A 22,197-nucleotide genomic window follows, 5' to 3' on the forward strand; every position below is an offset into this window, starting at 1 on the left:
GGGCCAGGGATCATTAAAAAGTGTAATAAAAACACGTAACTCGTTTTTGTGACGCGGAAGTGCGACGCGAAGGTGTAGGAGGCAAACTATATAGTGGGAGCGGCTTTTTTTTCGATTGAAACAATGTAATATTTTGGGGTAATTTTAGCCGAGAAAGTCTTCCCACCATATCTACGGGGATGCGAGCCGCTCAATTTTAGAACTTAGCGTGATTTCACTAGCTCAGAACTTTTCACAGCTAAACACGCTGCACAGCTCATTACCTCTGCCTATGCTGTGTCGACGGACTTAATTCGTAGAATTAATATGCGTTATTTTTTTTCTTTTGATCAGCTGGAGGATCGTGCGCATACGCGTACTCCAAGAAACATGGACTCGCCACACTCCAGCGTACATTCACGGGGCCGTCCTGCTTCACGGGATGGTATTATGCTTGGGGAACGAAGCGCCCCAACGCATACTTCCGCTCACACCTGAACGGTAGCTACTTCGTCATCGTCCACTCCCCGACCATGGCCTTCACGGGATCATGGCACAAGGTTGTCTACCCGGAGAAGCGGGTGGGAATCGTTCAGGTAAGGGCTGATATACGTTCTCGCGGATCACCACAGTGCAAAATACTGCGATTGGCGAAAAAAATAAAAAAAGTTCTATATCTGCGCAACCCGTGAAGATGCTCACAAATACAGCGACCCAGAAACCATTCCCTGAATAGAGACACTGGCCAAAGAAAAACGTTGTGCGTTTTGTTTGGCGCCTCATTTAGAAAAAAAAAGCAATATTGGCTTAAATTTAGCAATTCAAAAGGCTTAACATAGTCTTAATAAGGTTTTGCTCTTTGGGGCTGCTTAGGGACAGCGTAAACCTCTGATCCAGATTGGCCTAACTAGTCAGAAAAAAACCAGAGTGGCTTTCCTGTGGTTCGCCACAGGATTGCTATGCATAACCCAGAGGTGCCAGATGACGCCCAAGAGACCAAAAATGAAGGCTATAACTGTTGTATTTCATCAATAATTGAGGTCAATAAGCTGCCAGGTGGACACCAAAAATCAAAACCTAGCGTTGACGTCTCGTTGATGATTTAGAACATGGTCAGACTCTGATCAAAGTGTATCCGGTTTGTTTTTGTTTTGGTCTTCTTCGATGCCCCTTAAATTCCAAAATAAAAACCAATGGTAAGAGTCTCGTCATTTGCGAAGAGAAATAAAGAACACGCATTGCGTTGAAAGCCCCACCAATGTTTCTGTACTTCTTTTCGCCTTCATCCAGACGCAGCAGACGGTATGTGCTGATGCGACCAATCAGACAGCTTCAAATGTGCACTATCATGAATTTCGTCACATGCATGTATAAGTTCTCTCATCGCTGGACCGATCACATGCAGGAGAGGCGTAGTGAATTGCGCTTTTTACGCTGTTTGATTGGCCCTTTAGCTCGTAGCGCCAGCTGCGCTAGAACTTAAGCTGAAACGAAGTAGATGTACAGAACTCCAGAGCGCTATTTGGTCGTAAAAAGTTCATATAAATAAGCCAATTTACTTATTTATTTATTTATTTATTTATTTCAAATACCTTCAAGGTAGTAATACACTGAAGAAGGGAGTGGACATCAAAATAATAACTACATTGTGCACATGTTAGTTAGGACTCTCTTAACAGAACAATATCAAAAATTTGAAACTAAACATTTGAGAGAAATCTCTCTGGTTGGGAAATAAAATAATTAAAATATGGCAACCAACCAATTCCTAAACATGTAGGAGCTCTACATTTTGAACCGACTCGGTTCTTCGTCAGAGGCGACTGTGGCCGCTGAGGAGCGGCGTTTTTCGGTCGTCTTTTTTTTTTTTTTTTTTTTTCCAGGAATGTAGCGCATTTCTCGAGCTTCTTCTTTCATGAATATGGCGAAGCCCGTTCACATACACTGCTGGTAAAGCACCAAGGCACCTATTTATGCTGCCTGGCGTCGTTTGAGTATGCCAAGACTCGATGCAAAGCCTATGTCGGTTGTTAGTCTCTGCGTCGATATTGCTGGTGCTGTCGAAGTCAATCCGGTGGTCTTTGACTTCGCAGTGCTCAGCGACTGCGCTGCGCTCGTGGTCGAGCTTGCGAGCGTCGTTTTTGTGTTGGCGTATTTTTTCATTGAAATTCTTTGTCTCGCCGATGTAAGTGGCTGGACAATCTGCACAAGGGATCTTATAAACCACGCCCTGGGTCCCTTTTTTTTTTTTTTCGCAGGGCGATCTTTTGGGCGGGGCATGAGTAATCCAAGCGTGGACATCGGCTTGTGGGCAACACTGATTCCTTCTTTGGCTAGCACGCGTGCAAGCGCCTCGCTTGTTCCTTTGATGTAGGGTACGCAGATGCGCGAGGTGGGGCGTGGCCGCGTACAGGCTTGTAATTTCTGGTGTCTTTGATCTCGAGCTTCACGACGGGCAACGCGCTGGATGAAGATGCTCTTGTATCCGTTCTTTTTCAAATCAGCACGGACGGTTTTTTTCGTCCTTTCTTCTGTCATCCTCAGACGAGCATATAGCCTTCGTCCGATATGCTAACTCAGTAGCTAATATCAGCAATATTATCTATTGAGGCGGGAAGGTGGTTCCAATCCAATGATGTTTAAGGAATAAAGGAATATTCAAACAATGAAGTTTTAAAATTTGGCATACCGACTTCATGACTATGATCAATGAGAGCAGAGATATAGAATAGTGGGATAATTAGTTTACGACGCAGGTCAGCATTTTGATGAAATGTTTTATGGAAAAGACACAAGCGAAAGATTTTACGGCGATGCGTTAGTGATGGCAGACCTAAAGAGGTTTTCATGCTAGAAGCGCTGGCAGTGCGCTGACAGTTCGACATGATAAAACGGGCTGAACGGTTTTGGACAGATTCAATAAGGGAAATTAGTGAAGAGTGTGAGGGGTCCCACACAGGCGGCGGCATATTCTTATTTTGGGCGGATTAGATTTTTGTACATGGTTAGTTTCAGGGAGGACAGAGCGAGAAAGAAATTTCTTTTAAGGTAACCTAACATACGATTAACATTGTTAATCACGTAATCGACATGAAGTTTCTAAGAAAGGTTAGTCGTTATATGAACACCAAGGCATTTGCAACTTGACACTGATGCGAGAGGCTTGCTATTAAGGAGATAAGTATGAGGCGGAGATGAACCATGTGATATTCTCATATATTAACATTTGTCAGTGTTTAGTACCATTAGCCACTGGTGACAACATAATGATATCTGGTTAAGGTCTGATTGGAAAAGTAATGAGTCAGATATGTCAGTTATTTTTCTATATATTACGCAATCGTCAACATACAGGCAGATGGAAGAGATGTTCAATACCAGGTCATTTATGTAATTAAGAAACAGTAGCGGGCCAAGCACGGAGCCCTGCGGTACGCCTGAATTGACTGGGACAGTGTGAGAATTGGTATTATTAGCAGTGACGAAATTGTAGGCGGTTAGTTAAAAACGCGTGGATCCAGTTAAATATATGCGTGAGTAGATGCTAAGTGATTACAATTTATGAAGTAGTAGCCTATGGGCTACTACTTCATATATATCAAATGCTTTTTAAAAATCCAGAAAGACACAATCAGTTTCATTATGGTCATCAAGAGAGTGATGAAGATCATATGTGAAGGATATTAGTTGCGTCTCACATGTGAAATGTTTCTAAAGCCATGTTGTGAAGTAGTAAAAAAGTCATTAGATGAGCGCAGTGCAATGAACGCAGTGCAATTAAGCTTTTCACAATCTGGTCTTTAGGCGGTGCATTTACCATACAGCAGTTTCGTGTGTGTAGGTTTTTAAGAAAGAAAATACAAAAAAACACTAAATTAACTTTGTAACAGGAGGAAAGAAAAACTATAACCGTCAGGGTGACGCTGGCATATCGAATTACAAACGCTCGGATTTTCTCGATCCGCTTCACAGTATTCGTCCATAAGGAGGGTTTATGAGCGTTTGTAACATATGGTGCCATATACGTGAGTTACGACGTCAACAGGGCGGGTGTACTTGTGTTTCCCCCCAGCGCGTACGAAATAAGTGTTTATTTTCTTGCTGAGTCCGAAAAACCGAAACGCATGCAATTTCAGTCTCATAAATGCACTATGAAAAAAACTTCTGTCCCTATCTTTTTTTTGATTGCTGCTTGACGGTTTACGTATACTTTTTTTACAACTGAATAGAGCTTCAAAAGTCAAATCAAATCAAATAAATCAAAGCAATATTTTCTAGAAACACTAGAAGGTGTCTTTATTAAATCCCAATTTACATCTTGGCTGCGAGGACAGTTTAAACTTCTAACGTTTATATCGTGAAAAGTGTATGTAGGAGCCCATCCTGAGCAATATTACCTAAAAGAAAACGCCTGTGACTCTTCCCAGCCCCCTCCAGAAATAGTATCCGTAGTGGATTTATGCACGACGCCTACCTTCCTCCAGCGTCGCCGGCAAAGCATACTGCAAAGCGATGCTAGAGAGTGGCGTCACAAAGGCAGATGGAGCTGCCGCTTCGCCGCTCGTGCTTTAAGGCGATTCATACACTTGCGTTGAGTCCGACGGAGTGCGAGGGTCGCTATGGCAAGAGCTGCGTCACCTCCAACGAAACGGGGTAAAAACAGGTTTTGATGCAGCCGACGAAGCTGTTACCGTGGCAACCCTCGCAGTCGGTCAGACTCAACGCAAGTGTGTGAATCGCCCTTTAGAATGTTTGTCTTACGAGACCGGCTGGCGATTCACTCACGATGACATCATGTGACGACCTTGTCTTCTAAGTGGTATTGATCTGCTGAGACACGAGCCTGTAACGCGAAATTTCACCGCTCCTTCCAGTTCACCATAGCGGCTCTACTTGACGGCACCAGCGAAAGTACGACCTTCGCCGTGGACGATCTCACTTTCAAGTCGGGTCCTTGCGATCCAGGTCAGTTACTACTTGGAATTGTTGTCAAACTTTCTGACCATCTCTTGTTTGCTCGTGCTTGTCATGGCAGGTCGTGCCAATGTAAGGAAGCGTGTACGTGCTCACCAAACTTACCCGGTGCACCCTTTGGGAGCTTTATCCTGATGATGTACTCGAGGAACTGCTTCATCACTTATGGCTCAATAAGACAGTCCGTAAAGGCAGGGTCGCTCGCACAAGGCCGATATATCTGTTTTTCCGGGGACAAGGCGATGTTGCGTGCCAGGGGATCTACACGTTTCGACCTCAGTTACTGAAAAATAAGTCAACTTATTACTGATTGGTTCATCCACTCACTGGCTGTCTCTACAGTCACTAATGAACCATTGTGCACAAGGTAAATTTGTGTTTTGATTGACTGTCTGGCAAAATTACAGCGCCGTCCACGCGAAATGAGCGAACTTACCGTTCCGGCTGGTACACTAAGTTGTACGTCAATAATTTCTTCAGCAGCCGCCAGGATATCGCTCCCATAAAGTTAGGAGGCCCTGGCGTGTTCCTGACAATTTTTTAGAGCTCTGTACGCGACCTTTATTGTCCGTAAAAGTGCAGTTCTCTCGTTTTTGCAAAGTTGGTTTGAAGTTTCGCGTGGGTGCCCCATTTCACCACCTTAGTGGGTGACATCTTAAGCATATGAATTTTGTATTTTTTTTTGTTTTAAAGCCATGTCTTAAGGAGATGCTTTGGAAGTCTTTTTTGCACAAAGTGTTATAACATGTTTTATAAATCACTTTCCTATAAATTATTAATATATTCGTAATTAAGATCAGAAAAAAAAATTAGTTTCAAGCGACTGTATACTCGATATTTATATAAAGCGTCTTTATTTTATAAAAATATAAACTAAAAAATGCATGATTATAAAGGTGCTCTTTTATGTCAAATATTGTTCTTTAATGGTGTGCTATGATTACTTTTATACCTTAAATCATTCCCATATGCCTGCCCATGGTTACTTCGTTTTCTTTGTTGTACACCTTCTGTGCATGCTCATTCTACTTTTTGTGACATGCCCAATAATATTCTTATATTGTTCCAGGACAAAGCACATAAAGTAGATCTGATTTACAGAGATAATTGCACACACATGTTTCCAACCGCCGCTGTTAAATTGATATTTACGCCGTGTGCATTGCTTTTTCAGTTATATTTACCGTAACGTTAGTTAACACTACATAGAAGACAATCTATGGAAGTTTTATTGTGGTCATTATTATTTGCAAAATTTCACAGCAGACTCCTTATATGTTTCGTGTGTTTCGCGGCTAAAAAAAAGCTGAAGAGGTTTTTTTTTTTTTAAAAAAAGCGAGTTAGAGGTGAATTCAAGCGTATTTTTGTCTTGCGAATTTGAATACAAGAAGCATTTAAGCTCACCGTATCAAACAATACAAAAAAAACTGTGGGTCTCACGTCAGTTTTACAGGTTTCTGCTGCCTTGCGCGAGTCGCTTATGAAGGAACACATGCAGGGCTTCTGACTCCTTCTGAATGTGAAGATCTTTGTATAATACATCATTATTCCCTCCTCGCACCGAACGCCATGAGAGGGAGTGGCGTCAACGCAACTTAGAAAGCGCTGTTTTGGCTAATTGGCGCAATAATCTGGAATGTCATTTTAATATTCGAATCCTAGAAGCCAGATAAATACAACTTAAGTTTTTCTTTTTTTTTTCAAGTTTGAAAGCGTTCTAGTTTCCTTTAAGTAATCTAACGGTTAAGTGTCTCCGCAAAAACAAAAATCCGCTCAATTTTATGAAGAATTACAGATTTGTGTTATTAGGACGTCACAGTTTCACGTGATGTCATGTCACATGACGTCACTATGTTCCCTGCGAATTCAACAAAAAAAAATTTTCTAAAAAATGTAGCAGAAGGTTACTGTGTTTTCACTGGTCAAAGGCTGAAAATATGTTTAACCTTTTACCAAAGACGGGTGAAGGCACATGTGACAGAAAAAATAGCTTTCTGGTAATGGTCTTCATCTGAATATCAAACAGAAATCGCAATGATATCGTTATGCCATATTAAGCACGAAGTACTGAATAGGCAAAATCAGGTGAGTAGGAGACCACTTCTAAGGCAGTATATTTTTGCAGCTCCGAAAGATGGGTCATGTGACTTCGACTGGGGAGACGCGTGTGGCTACACTGTTGGCAACGGTACCTCCCAATGGCGAATCGCCGATCGCTCCAAGAATCTCTTCAGTGAAGGATGGCTGGTACCAACAGATGTTTCCACGGGTTCTAAAGGTGAGTTTTTTTTCGTAAAAATGCAATTCACTGCACGGCGGTTTACATTGGTAATGACGGAATTCTTTGATCACTGACAGCTGAAAACATTAGCCAGGTGCCTTCATCTCCAATGTCCTATAATATATAAGTGCAGTGCTATATTTAAAAGAAAACCTCTGATATTTGTCTAGAATACATTAAACGGTCGTTTAGGAGAGTGAATCACCTATAGTTTTATTAATTTCCGAGCTTAATTTAGCATGGAAACTAAATTAGTGCATAGGTGCCTTTATGTCAGGTCACGGGTTTCTATTTTCTGGCTAATTTAATTAAACCTGAGAATTGAATTGCTGTTTAGGTAACGTGACGTATATTTCTATGCTATATTTAGCCTGGAGTTTGAATTGTATTATAGGTCAGATCGTTTCAAGTGAGGGGATGCCAGCTTCTCCCTACATTCAGGGGGAAATGGATGAACGAACAGACACAGTTTTGGGATGTGGGGGTTCCGTTAAAAATTATTGCAAGCCTTAAAATGTCGAAGTATCATGTGTTACCTCCACAAAGTTTGTATGAATATACGATACTCATTCGCCCATGCAGTTCATGCAATGGTGCTAAGTATATGTTCCCTGGAGGAACTTTATTTGCTTCACTGTGTACGGGAGATAGGTTTATTGATCTCCTTACTCCATTGAGTGTAAACATGCAGAAAGTAAATCAAGCACGGCCGATTCAATCTGCCTCGTATAATGGTTCTTGCGTTTTGTCAAACACTGCAGAGCTCACTATAGTATTGCATCTTATACAATCACAATCTCAATCGTAGATATTGATCGGGTGCCAATAGTGAGTTCGACGACACCCCACGAAATTGCTAAAGCCATGTTATTCTACAGCTATCATAGACCGAACATTTGTTGATTGACCGTTTGTCTATAGCCGGTGAAATGCGAGGAGATCATGGGAGCTCCTTTCGACTCTTTCCACTTTAGAAGAGCGAATACTGGAGAGGAGGCAACTTCTTTTCCAGTGTTCGATCTGCTAAGATGAAAATAAGTCGTGAAGGATTCCCTGAACCATTAACTTGTCACCAACTATAGATATCTCGCCGTCGTATTGTTTAAATACCTTGTTTGTTATTACTCTTAGGAGTTATTGAAAGTTACAGGGCTTGAGATCGCTGCTTTAAATCGTGACTTTTAGGGTAGGATGCTTACACTACAACAGCACGTTGTAAAGTAATAATATTAATAATGACAATAATAATAGTAGTGATAATAGCAATTGTGCATTTCTCCCAAATACAAATCGAAGAACAAAAATCCGCCTCGCAAAGCAATCCCGTGCTTGTGCGTGAGAACGGCAATTCCATTCATATACGCGTATTTGTCAATAAAAACAAATAAAGCGATAAGAGTGAAATAAATCTACTTAGAGATTTAGTCTGTGTTCGCCATTCATCCTTGAATAATATTTAGAAGCCAAAGCTTAATACTTAGAATCCAATAAACATTTTCTCCAAACATCCTTCTCGTATTAGGACAAAAAAAAAAGAACAGAGGAAAAACAAAGCTATATTTATTAGGAATTAAACCGCACGTTAGGTATAGCATAAAAGAAAGAGTAAGATAATCGCACAAGTGATCTATGCACTAAACTAATCGCTAAGAGCAAAGGGGCGACCATGCCTCCCCGAAACGACAAAAACGAGCACGAGCTATCAAGGGATAACAAAACAATGACAAAAAATTAATAAACCAGCACGTTTAATCAATACATCCACATTATAAGCTGCAAGAAACTGTGTTGTATTCTACTAAGGAAGTTTTAAGAACGCATGAAGATTTCCATTCCGTGTAAGCAGGCACTGGAGAAAAGAGAGATAATTAATAAAAAAAGTTAATGAGAACGACATGTTAACCTTCAGCTACCTGTGCACCCCATGTCCTCATTTTTTTTTGTACAGAATTTAAGGAGTGGAGAGTGTGTAGATTTTTAGGATGTTGACTGAAAATATGTGTGAACATAAAATTTAAAGAGCCTAGGTCCACAGTATATATTTCGGAATCTAAAACTTCTCTTTTTTTCCCCTGCATTTGTTTCATGGTGCTTATGTTGAACTCGAAAGTAAAGTAATGATGCGTTGAAGCCATACATATGCGCAGTTTATTTACGATCAATAAGTTAGGTTCTGCCATCTGTTCTTTTTAAACAGCAGGTTTTCATGATAAATTTTGCACGCGATGTGAGGCACCATTATTTTTATTAAGTTTTTTATTCTTAATCTCATCAAGCTGGAACATGTTGCGTAGGTAGTCATTTCATATCTAAGTTTAGATTCTGCTAACATTTTATAAATTATTTGTCTTAATCATATACGACGAATTTCGTACCTGTATAAGTAGAAGTAAAAACATTGCCGACTAGACGAAGGACAAGAGGAGACGGAAACAGACAGCTTTGTCTAGGCCTCCCTCTGCTTCTTCAGTTTGTAAGCGCTGCTTTTAACTCTTCAATATGTAAAACCAACTCGCCGAAGTATTCGCCCTTCTGTATAAGTAGGATAATATTATTCTTTAATAATTTTTTATATACTGTACACGTAAAATCTATTATAAATGTTCGTAAAGAACATACCTTGATAATCTGATTCTGCGGCATATGGGAGTGGTAAGCACCTCTATGAGTGCATTCACTTGTACGCAAGAATATGGTTTTTATAAAGTTAATGTTTTTTGGTGTGTTCGAAAATGCATTAGGTACGTTTTTTTTTATTCTATTACAAAGATACGGTTAAAAAAAGGAATTATCTTTTTTGTGTCATTCCGCATAATTTACACTGTTCTGTCAATTTAATTTGCCAGAACTACTGCAGTATCGTCAGCAAATCGATAAATGTTAGAGTTTAGAAGCAATAAGGCTAGATCGTTCATGTAAATGTTAAAAAAGTATAGTTCCTAAAATAAATCCCTAAGGCATGCAGCAAGTTGTGTGCACGGCGTTCCTCGTGCATTTTCCTCTCGTACAGAGCGCGACACTGTTAGCGCGAACAAGCGATCGCCGGTTTTTCGAGCGTTTCTCTTTGAAACCAAAGGATGTCATCCAAGTTATTATTGGTATGGAAAGAGCTTATTAAGTTGTATAATGTAAGCGATAACATTTCGTGCTCGCTAATACTATTTAGGAATAAAATGCGAAAATGCGCCGACGTCGTGTTCGCGCTAACAGTGTCGCGATGTGTACCTCTTGACTTCCGGTTGGAAAAGTAATTTTCAAATTTATTAACCTAATGCCCCTTAAAGTCAAGGTTTTCCAGTTTACGTAGTAAGATAGAATAGCCAATCGTATCAAATGCTTTTATTAAGTCAAGAAATATTGCAAGCACTACATTATTGGAATCTCTTTTTCTTTCCATTCATAAAAACTGTGATGTCAACAACTAAAAATCTGGTGCTTAATTGTTGAGGAAAACCTTACCGATTATTGCGAATTAGTAAATATTTGGCAGAAAAGGAGGTCATGACCTTTAAAACAAACTTCTTCTATCATCTGCGGTTTGATAGAGAAAAGCGCGATGGGTCTGTAGTTTCTTAATTTTTTTTATTCCGTTGTTTATTAATATGCCGTATAATTATAACTTTAAGCTTATTGTGTATAATTCCTGTGTATTTTTTATATTATTGCCGACAAAACAAGTTTAAATTTGTTAAAGCTAATTATATTCCCTCAGATTTCTGATTGAATTTTGAATTTGAAGTTTTTATTCTTTCGGATCGACCGAAAGGGGAACAGAGACTAAAGGCCAAAATGTCTGACGAAGGTCTCTGTCCCCTTTGCAATTCGTACATAGGGTACACAGTATACTATACTTCGTGCAGCTGTTTACATCAGCGTTTCAAGCAATGTTATGGCTTTATAATATTTAATCAAGAGAGGATGGGAAGTAGTATTATAAACTACAAAAGAAACTTTTTCACGAGTTCAGAGACATGAAAGAACACAAATTATCACATTCATAAAAATGGCTATAAAATGATGTAACTTCCCACCAAGACTGTCCTTAGCTTTTAAATTCAGAAGAGGTGTTAATAAAATCCACGAATGTTCCAATTGAATTTCATAGTTTGGTCACCTGATAATCTTGTGTTTGCTTTCCGTAATTTATTCGAATCTGTGGAGGTCGTCTTAAAGGGTGCCGAAAGCTGTATCTATGCACTGCGTCACTTGTAGTTATATTATAATGTTTCTCAGTTTTGATTGGTTGCATTAACTTCAAATCAAAAATTTGGTTAGCTCTAAGTATACCATGTTTTTGAAAAAGTTGCTCAGTAGGAAGGTCTTGCATATTTCCCGTGTAACTTTCAAATAACCGCAAAATTTGATTCTGTAATTTAAGAACATTGTTGTAGTTTGGGGGAATTGTTTTACCCCATACTGAAATACAGTAGCATAACTTTGGGTTGAAAAGAGAGCAATGTATATATTTTTTAACCATGTAGGGATCAGGTTTTTTAAAATTTTATACAAACATCCAACTGCCAGAGAAAGCTCGGAAGTCAACTTATTTACATGCGTATTCCAGCTAAGCTCCTGGTTAAACCAAACGTCTAAACGTTTTTCTTCGGGGACTTGCTCAATAATAGTGTTTTGGAAATATAAACTTATTGGAGTATTTTCATGTTTGCCTATTGGAGCAAAAATTATATACTTGGTTTCCTCGTAATTTAGGTGCAGTTTTTTTTTTTTTTTTTGAGCCACACTTCCAGTTCAGCGAAATAGCTACTTGCTATTGACTCAAAGGGTGCTTTGGAGGCAGACACACCATTAAGTATATCTTTGAGCTCTATATTTTATTTGTGATAGGTATAAAGAGATATGTGATTTGAACAACAACTTTACATTATTTGTGATATTGTTTACTGGTCCTCACAAATCATCTCCGACTTTAGCAAGGGTGTTATTGTAAATATTACTATAAGCAAAAGAATCGGTTACTCCAGTTTTTCATTATACATTCGTCAACGTTCTTTTCATGCAACTTTCCTAATATTTGGCATAAAATGTTTTATCTTTTTTTTAGGTTTTCGCAATTTTGACGATGAGTCACCTGGAGTCTCTTTTTAGCCAGTCTAATATTCGACGTCCCTTTATTTTGTACATGCCTGAACTCTTTCTTTAAAGTTGTATCATTGGGGTTTGCTTGCGTCCATTCCAAATAATATATTTTCATGAGATATTTTTAGTCTTTCCTTGTGAATCCACACACCTCCAGGCCTCTTTTTTAAATTTAATATTACAGCCTTGATATATTCCTTTGGATATTTAGATCACTGTTTCGTCAAGGTGCAGTAAAGCATTTCTGATGCAGTTAAGCAATTAGGTTATATCATTTAATTTTGCTGTGTATTTTTTGCTAGCTACAATTTTCTTATAATCACAGCAGTCTATCTCGAGCTCGTTGTCTTCACTACTTTGTCAACCTAAATGTGACGTGTGATATAATAATTTCACATAGATACGACTTAAAACCTTCCTCCCACTCAGAATGTGAAGAGAAGGGAAATGTCGCGGGCAACAAAATAACGTGGATTCAAACACCAAGAGGTACCGCTGCTACGAAGATTGACGCGTGAGGACGCGAGTCTGGTTGCCGCTCCAGATAAGACTTTACACTATCCGAGGCGGTGGCCTCGAATGCAAGGTCGCGTGCAAACCAATTCTTTCGAGGTAGTGGTGGTCTGTATAGGAGTTGTATCCAGACTCCATCCATTTTCACGTCAGCCGCCTTAGCAAGGTCCTTGAAGTTGACAAATCGCAAACAGTTATTTGTCATAGCTATGGGTGCGTTTCTTGAAGTGCACAACCAACTTTCTTCGCCTAGGGGTCTTTCTATGTTGTGCTGTTGTACGGTACTCGGAATCGACTTAAACGAGCTGCTTTATATTACATTGTAGGCGTTGCATCAGGAGATTTAATTTTTCATCGACGATTGCAGTCTGAGTACAAATCAACTGGAAACTCCACCTTAAAATCATGCATGGTGTCGAACCTGCTGGCATAGCGCAACAACAGTGCAACGCTCTTCTCTGGCATTGCCACATGCGATGGGTGCAGGTGATTCTCATCGGAAACGCTAGTAATAAGAGCAGAGCTTTCAATACGCCACTGTAACAATTATGTTCTTTGTCTTCAAATGTGACAGCTTTGTCACCTCCGTAGATATATTAGAATCAGCCTAGAATGTCACGTAAGTTCGTCACCAAGCAGGCAAGGATCGTTCGTACGTCTCGCTATCCTGAGCCCCTAATAGCTCACGTTGCTAATCGGAGCCCTTCAGTGCTTGGAAGCAATGTAAATATGCAATTGCTTGATTATCCACTGCACTTGTTAAGAGCAACGGAGGCCCAACATTTATTCTATACTTCCTTTGCAGGCGTCACGAGCGCGAGGGGAACACACATTGTCTTAAAACTACTAGCGCACCACCGCAATGTTCTTTGCAATATCTACATTAAATAGAAGATAATGGTGGAATCAATAGTAAATTCAAATATATTGCTACGAGTACAACTATCTCACTAGGACATCTATCACCATCATTTTAAAGAAATTGTAATGTTATTCTGGGGCGACCTATGCCAGGAAGTTCTCATTACAACCTGGCGCGTTTGTTCATTCCGACTGTTGGCCGCAAATAATTACATTTCATTGAGGACTTCACCGAACGACAAGTATTCGATTTTAATGTCTTGAACGAAAAGTATCTCTAATAAGAACCAGCTCGGGCTTATTCTGAAGTAAATAACCACACTCTTCTTATTCTTACGATCCTACGTAGACATTTTTAGCAGATAAGGGAGAGTCTTCAGAATAGCCGGAAATTCGGAATAGTGGATGAAAACGAAGGCACGAATATAGTAGTAATTTAGTATTGAATGTTTGGCTGTCTCGGTGGTGTCCAAATTAAAAGCGCAGCGCCAGAAGCCGAATATGCGTAACCACGTCTTGTGCACCTGATGTTTTCCGAATGCTTTAGCAAGCATGCTCAAACGTGTAATTCCGCTTCTATTTTTTTGTGTTTGGTGTAGGTGTGTACATTTTTTACTCAATTGGAATGAGCTTAATATTTCTTTATGTAGCGCAATGCAGACTTTTATGATTTAAACATAACTTTACAAAAAAAAAGAACTAATATGAATATGCCAGAATTGTTTTATATCGCGGTTTCATTTGTATCCATACTTCATCCTTCTGATCTCCTCTTTCCCCTCCGTATTATCTTCACAGGTGGCTATGTTCATCACACGGCACCCAACGGCAAGAGGTCTACGGCCGTGCTCAGCTCTCCGAAAGTAAATCCGAAGTCCAAATATCAGTGTCTGCATTTCTACTACTACATTGGTGCAGCTACACCTTGGGCCTATGCTTACGGCCTCGTGGTGTCCTTGTCAAGTAAGGAGATGTAAATGACTTCAGCCGTTCTATTCACTAGCGACTTGCTCGACCAAAAATGTCGCTCTGGTCGCAATTCGCGATTGGTCAAAGGCTCATGGTGACGTTTATGTTCGCGTTAACGTTTCCTTTATCGTCGCAAATCAACGCGACGTCTGTCTGTCAACTGCCACCATATTGGTTTAAGGGTGCGATGACGCAAGGCTTTCATTGTTATTACTACATACCTATATAAACTTGCAGTTCGCAACTTATAACAACTAGTCTAGGTTGCAACTCATGACGTCAAGGGAAGGCTAATTCTGGCCGTGACGCGACGAACCTAATATATAAGAGTGCGACAGCGAAGCATCTCGGCGCTAAGCGTCATTGACAGTCTAAACAAATTTGATCGCAGTGACAATGACCAATATAATGACAGTGATGTTACTGCGGCACAATTCGACAGCAACGACAACACACGAACTACAAAGCAAGATGCATAAACTTAATAAGCACCGTGCCGCGTTCCAATAGCAATCGGTGAGCATAACTTATTCAAAACTGAGCGGAAGACGATGCCACGCAGCGTTCAAAGCGTGTCTTTCAGAAACGGAAACTCCCACCGGTTCCAGTGTGCTGAAAAAAACCTCCGCGGCCTGGGGGTCTTCAGTGTTAGACAACAAAACTCTAGATGGAATTCATGAGGCTGCACTTTCGATAATTGACGTTTGAGTAGGCGGGGGGGGGGGGGGGGGGAGAGGGAGGCGGAGGGGGGCGCAGAGATAGCCTGATGGGCCTGTGACTCTCAAGCTTGGCAAGAGCCTTTGGGGGTAAAATCGAATATTTATAGTTGGCGTTTCGGTTGTGGGTCATTACACTCTTCAACAATGATGGCGGTGGCTAAGCCGGCACAATTACATCGCTGACTATAACTTTGCGAAAGAACCCCCCCCCCCCCCAGTCATAACCATAAAACTACAAAAAGAAGCATTCTGAACATTTTGATAGGACTCCTGAAGTGCGTGCTGCCTTTTTTTTCATGCAAACTTTTAAAAAATATTTTGGAGTTTTGCTTTTACACCCAGATGCTTAAGCGAACTTGAAGCGGACGTGGCTCGTGCATAATCAAACGCTGCAGTGCCGTTTTATGCTCGATGTAAGCATTTGTCAGGCTATGTTTCCCAGCTTATCTCAGGTTATGCGAAAACCTGATATGGTAATTAAAACTTGTTGTTGGCCTAGTTGGTTCATGATGCAGTATAGAGGTTTTTTGCGCGACACAGGGGACAATTACAAGCGAGTAGACGCGGACAAGCGCAAAAAACGCTTGTCCGTGTCTACTCGCTTGTAATTGTCCCCTGTGTCGCGCAAAAAACCTCTATACTGATATGGTACACGGCATAAAGAAGTGCTGTCTTTCATGCGGTGACCGATGAAAGTGGATATCTGCTATCTAAACACGTTTTTACGAGGAACGCCTACCCAATTGAAAAACATCATTTGTATCAGAACATTTTGTGCCCAGTAAACACACCTGAATCATACAAGATATACAAGAACAGAAACGAACCATATAAGAGCATTATCAAGAGTATATGAGACCTATATAAGATATATAAGAACATTGAAAATCATATAAATACCTATGAGAACTTCTTTTTGTTTCCTATAAGGCTATTATATGTTCTTATCTATCTTATATAGTTATTATATGCTTCTTATATGTTATTTTATATCTTGCATGATCCATACGTCTTTATTGGACACAATACATATCTCATGCAAATGGCTGTTTCATTAGGTTAACGAACGACAACGTTTCGATGCATGATTCGAATAAGTTCTGGTGAACTGTGCTGCAGTGTAAATTTGTATACACCTCGTCATTCGTCGAACACTCCTTTTTACGAAAACTTGGTGAACTGTGGAGGCTGTAGCCTACGCGACCCAATAAGATCGTTGGATCCATATGCGTGAAACCATGACACGGGAGCGTTTGTGTCACTGCGCCAAATGCCAGGCCCAGAAAACCGGCTCTCGTTTTCTGGCTAAGAGTCGTCTCTTGCAAAACAAACAAACATCAGATGCGGAGGCATGCGGTTTAGAGAAGCTCGTTTTTTTCGAACGCCGTTTTACGGACCCCGGTTTATCGAATACCTTTATAGAGAACCCAGTTTAAAGATAATGGCGATGAGCCTCTTTTTAGCGATTCCGGCCGCCGCGAAGCTGCCTGTATGGGTAACTCAGGTGAGCTAACATTTTTGTAATGAGCCTCCGCTTCGCGGCGGCTCATTACAAACCATGCCCTCCGCTGCCTTAACGGGGCGCATTAGAAACCATGCCCCCCGCTGCGCTGCCGCCGCGAAGCGGCGGGAGCGCAGTGGGGGCGTGGTTTAACACGCGCACCAGTGATACACGCGAGAAGTAGGAAAGCCTTTATTTTTAAAAGCGTCTCCTTTTCGATAAACGGCGTTTTTCTAAACTGAGGCTCTGCTTTCTCTAAACCGTGCTTCGATAAAACGTGCCCATTCTCTAAAACGTGCTTCTATGAAATGGAATTTGATCAACCGTAGTAATCCCCATCAAATGAACCTCCACCACCTCAACATCACCCCAAATAAAGTAGTGAAATCTTCGGTAAAAAAAAAATAAAAGAACGTGTATGAGACAACCATACGCACAATTTACTCACATTTCTGTGGGGGGTGCTAAGGTCAGGAAGATGTTTTGAGCGGAAGCGGTCGATTACACGGCTGCGGTATTTCAAACATCCTTTAAAATTCACGTTGTTCTCACATGAGCCTCAATCCGAATCAAGTAACTCACACATTCGTAACTAGTTATTTCCTACTTTTTATATATTATCGATAGAGGTGGAATCGCTCTAGTTCGATTGCCGTGAACAGAAAAAGAAGCTTAAAACCACTTTTTGTGTCGGAAGGCGCTGTCGCAGTGGCGGTAACATGGCCTCTATGCACCCTCGATCATGGAGTGTTGTCACATGCCTTCCTCTGACGCTGTTATTGAGTCGCGAGGGTCGCAGCGACCAACAGTTAGCCAAGTTACCGGAAAATGGAGTAGAGTCACTGACAACTTGGGAGATTCAGGATACGACTCATTAATTTCGCACGTTCGGGTTCTGCTTAGCTCTTCCTTCTTCAGCGCTATTATGAACGAATGCCGCAACATTATTGGGTGGGTGGCTATAAGAAACTGCAATGAAAGCGCCCCTCCATACATTTCTTTAGATGTAGGATTCTAGACCTTTCTATCGCTGATCACTCGGGCGAAAAATGCTGTCTGCGAGCTGTGGAAGCATGCGCAGTGTCTGGTTCACCGCACAATAGAGCTACAGCGCATGCACAGAAGGCGTTCCTCAACCCTGCACACGAAGAAGGTAGCACACAGAAGGCGAATTTTGCTACGGTCTATACTTGGAAAAAAAAATTCTTGGTATATCTCAGATGAGGACAGCTAGCGCGGAGCTTTGATCATCGGTAAAATGAGAAAGGGCCCTTGAGGCTGCACCTTTGATGGCGTTGTCGAAACACGTTATCCCCGAGAACAGAGATAATTCCGGAGATGGCTTTGAATGGCAGTCCACCCACATGATTGCATATTCGAATGCGACTCAAAGTTGGGGATGGCTCTAAATTGAGTTAAACTATATTACGGTGTTGCTTGTTGTAAAAAGACAACCAAAAACAGCAACTCTGATTTGGTGGTAATGGACCTATTGCTAAATTACTCAAGTATCGAGGAGAATGCAGCGATTGGTGCTCCATGTGCCACACGTGAACGCCTTGCCCGTATTAAAAATTCGAAGGAAATAACAAAAATAAAGCCTTGACGAACGCGCGTGCAGGATGCAATTTGTTTGAGGACTTTGCGTCAGAAAGGTTACTACTGCTGAGGCCAGCACGTGCGGCGCGTGGAAAACCAATTTTTGCATGCTCTTTGATGCTTGGGCAGGTTAGCAAAGGGATATTGTTTTTTTTTTTGTTTTTTTTTGTTTTTTTACATTGGCCCTATTGAAAAATCTTATTTGTATGAGAAATGTTTGGGTCCAATAAACACCTGTGAATCGTACAAGATATATAAGAACAAATACGATTCATTTAAGATCCATAAAAGGGCTATATAAAAACTATATAAGATATATAAGAACATATAGAAAGCATATAAGAAACTCGTGAGAAGTTTATTATGTGGTCCTTAAATGTTTTTATATGTCTTACATAATTCTTATATCGTTCGTATACGGTTTTTATATGTTGTTATGTCTTGTACGATTCATATTTGTTGGTTGGACACAAGAATGTTCTTATACAAATGGCTTTTTCACTACGGGAGTGCCTTTTACCTACCTGCTTGAGCAAACCGTTGGTGTATTTGAGTCATTTTTGTTTGGTGTACATCTCTCTAGTGACTGCGCTCTAAAAAAAGTATCCGATGTCAATTTCAGCAGAGCACGGGGACAGCCAATCGTGCCGAACAATAGATGGATCACAGCAAATAAAGTAGTTCCGAACGACACTAAAGAGAAAGAAGAAAAGCGCTGTGCTCACGGTGAAAAGCATGACGCTTTCCTGTTCCATTAATTTGATCTGCGGCATGCGCACCCTTTTTAAAAATTTTGAGTGTTGTAACTTCCTGGAATTCTTATATTGTCCTTTGTGATGGGCTCGATCCTGTGTTCTGTAGAAACGTTGACTCCTCCATCTGTTTCGTTGTTGTTGATAATCCCGACTTTGAATTTGCCCTAAGTGCGGTACAATGGGTCTAACTCTGTCCTGAATATGACTCGAATTCCACAACCACTATAAACTGGGGGTTAAAAATTATCTCCACTAAGTATTCAAGTCAATGTACGTACACTTTTAATACATATTCTAAATATTTTTTTTCTTAATTCTATTGTCTTCCTTGTTCGATGCTGGCGAGCGCCCGCGCGTTTACCAAAAGTACATTGTTATGTATGAGTATGGTCAATTTTGATGATATCGCAGAAACGCAACCTCGTCCAGGTACAAAGGCAAAAACAGAACTAATACATTCGCCAAATAGCATCCATGAGACTAAAAAATAGATATTACAGTTTCATTATAGATTTAGTAAATTATCAGCAGGAGAAAATTTAGCTCCGCCATAAGCCGCGCTGGGCAACCGTAGTTGGCTATGTACATTGCGAGTTTTTTTTTTTTGTTGCTGTTTTTTGTTTACTTCCGTCTGAGCTAGTGATTAGAGCTTCATTTTCAACATGCAAAGAGTAGTGAAATCAGGTTGGCGTGGCTCCTGGGACCTATTGAGCCTACCAGGCCTCTGCATGATGGCACTAAGGGGAAGTCATAAACCTTTCTCTGTTTTTATTTTTATCGATGTCGAAGAAAAAAACAGCTTGGGGTTAATTCTAGGGTTTTAACAGTATTTGCCAAAAGTTAGAAAGCCGGCCACACAGTCCATTATGAAATGCAACTTTGTGTAAATCGCAGCGAAAACAATAATATAGAAATCACCGGCTTTGTTGTAGCAAAGCAATCATAATATAAATTTCTGTCGACAAGTCGAGGGTCAAATAATCTCGGAGAAATTCGCGTTCTGAATCCCGGGTTTGACACTTGCATTTCCAGGTTCATCAAAAGATATTCGAATTTTGTGGCATGGTACTCGTGATTCCCTGGTGACCGGAACTTGGATTGCTGCACAAGTTTCATTCAATGTCAAGAATAACTTTCAGGTAGGACTGCTCCACCTCCCTTTTTTATTATTACACATCAATAGAGGAGGTAGTTTAAGATTCACGTACTCTTGTTATTGGTAGAGTTTATCTACTCATACATTCTTAAATATGCTCCGTTTTGGTGAAACAAATATAACAGCTGATGGAGAAGTGATGGGACTGTCTTTTTTTGCAATAAGGTAGACGGGCAGTGTTGTGCTCATGGCCATAAAATTAATAAGCATACACCTCTGAGCCTGGAGTTGGAACGTTATTATCCTTAGATTTCATTGACATCGAGCTATGGCACCGTTTACATGCATGTCATCTTGGAAGATATGAAGCGTGCTTCTGGGACTATGGCAGAGGTGACGGATTAAATTTTCTGTTAACCTTTATAAAGTGGTAAATGCACTGCAACACCCTCTACATACCCGGACTTAGCGCCGTGTCCAATCTGAACATTTTAGACACTTTAAAATTGACTATTATTATTTTAAAAAAAAGTGCAATAAAGTCATTTTATACGACGCGGCTGCAACGCTGAAAGTAATATAGGAGAACATTTTCTACATTTTTAATATTTTTTTCTAACACGTTTTTGTGAAGATATGTAATAGGAAGGATGGCACTTAAAATGATTTTTTGCCTTTTAGGTGATCAAATTCTGAATTTTAAAAAAATCCCTCATATTGCCTCTCAAGTAAAAAATAAATGAAATAATAAAAGATGCTTGGGCACAAGGAGTGACAGTACATGTATTATAACTAGCAACGAACTTTTGCTGATGTCTCCTTCAATGCGCTCTCTCCCTCACAACTTCTTAAACTGAAGAAGTTACAAAAAAAAACCACCAAAAAGAACGAAACTGCGAAATGTAGGAGTGAGAACAAAAGAATAAAGCAAGAAGAATAAGAACGTAAGAAAGGGAGAAGTAAGGAGGCAAAAACAGAAAATATTATTGGCTAATTAAGTCCTCAACACCAATAGTTCAGCCCGTTAAATAATTGAGTTCAGGATTCATGTAGTTCAGCTCAACATTATGCAACACCAGGGAAAGAGCCGCGATGTTGTTTCCGTAACCAGCTGTCCTGTAGGCTTCAATAATGTCTCGGCTGAGCTTGTTCTGCGCTTCCCAATTACGCAGGTGGTCGTTGGTATTTGAAAGTGCTTTGGTGTCTGTCCTTGTCTCCCCTAGTGTAAACGCCATTTGTATGAGACCCCTCTTGTGTCCAATAAACAGATATTAATCATACAAGATATGTAAGAACATTTAAGATCCATATAAAAAGTAAGAACTATATAAGAATTATATCAGATATATCGGAACATAGAATAAGCTTAAATTAAAGTTATAAGAAATTACTAACAAGTTTGTTACATGTTTTAGTATGTCTTACAAACTTCTTATACAGTTCTTACGTGTTTCGCATGTCTTCTTGCATATATTGTATGATTCATATGCGTTTATTGTACACGGAAATTTCTAATAAAAATTAGATTTTTTCGTAGGACCTATGGGTTTTATTCTTTCATTGATATCAGTATTTTCACCCACCCGTGCTTTATACTTTAAATATCATTCGGACGTCGTATTTTCTGCAGAAGTTGTATATGCACTTGATATGAAGAAAACCTTTCCAACCTTTCTCAAATTGTTTGGTTTAGTGGTCTGAATAACGCCCCGGAAGTTTATAATTCAAACTACTTCTTTATAATTGATATTTAAAATTTACTCCACAAATTCTAGTTAGATAGTTTTTTTTTTTCACTTACTTTTACGATTAGCCATTGAATATATGTCCCCCCGGCCCCATAGCTCACCCGA

At 40.1% G+C, this 22,197-nt stretch overlaps 1 protein-coding gene across 1 annotated transcript; it reads left to right on the forward strand.

Annotated features, from left to right (window-relative positions):
* Positions 1-339: 339 nt before the first annotated feature.
* LOC120840039 (apical endosomal glycoprotein-like) lies at positions 340-21,040 on the forward strand. The gene is made up of 6 exons (XM_040210464.1): positions 340-575; positions 4,854-4,944; positions 7,079-7,231; positions 14,504-14,668; positions 20,281-20,387; positions 21,026-21,040. Exons 1-6 carry the CDS (start codon positions 513-515, stop codon positions 21,038-21,040), a joined length of 594 nt encoding a protein of 197 aa, XP_040066398.1. The 5' UTR covers positions 340-512.
* The last annotated feature ends 1,157 nt before the right edge of the window (positions 21,041-22,197 follow it).

This window comes from Ixodes scapularis, unplaced genomic scaffold, assembly GCF_016920785.2.
Source record: "Ixodes scapularis isolate PalLabHiFi unplaced genomic scaffold, ASM1692078v2 PGA_scaffold6__148_contigs__length_123643588, whole genome shotgun sequence".
NCBI classification, from domain to species: domain Eukaryota; kingdom Metazoa; phylum Arthropoda; class Arachnida; order Ixodida; family Ixodidae; genus Ixodes; species Ixodes scapularis.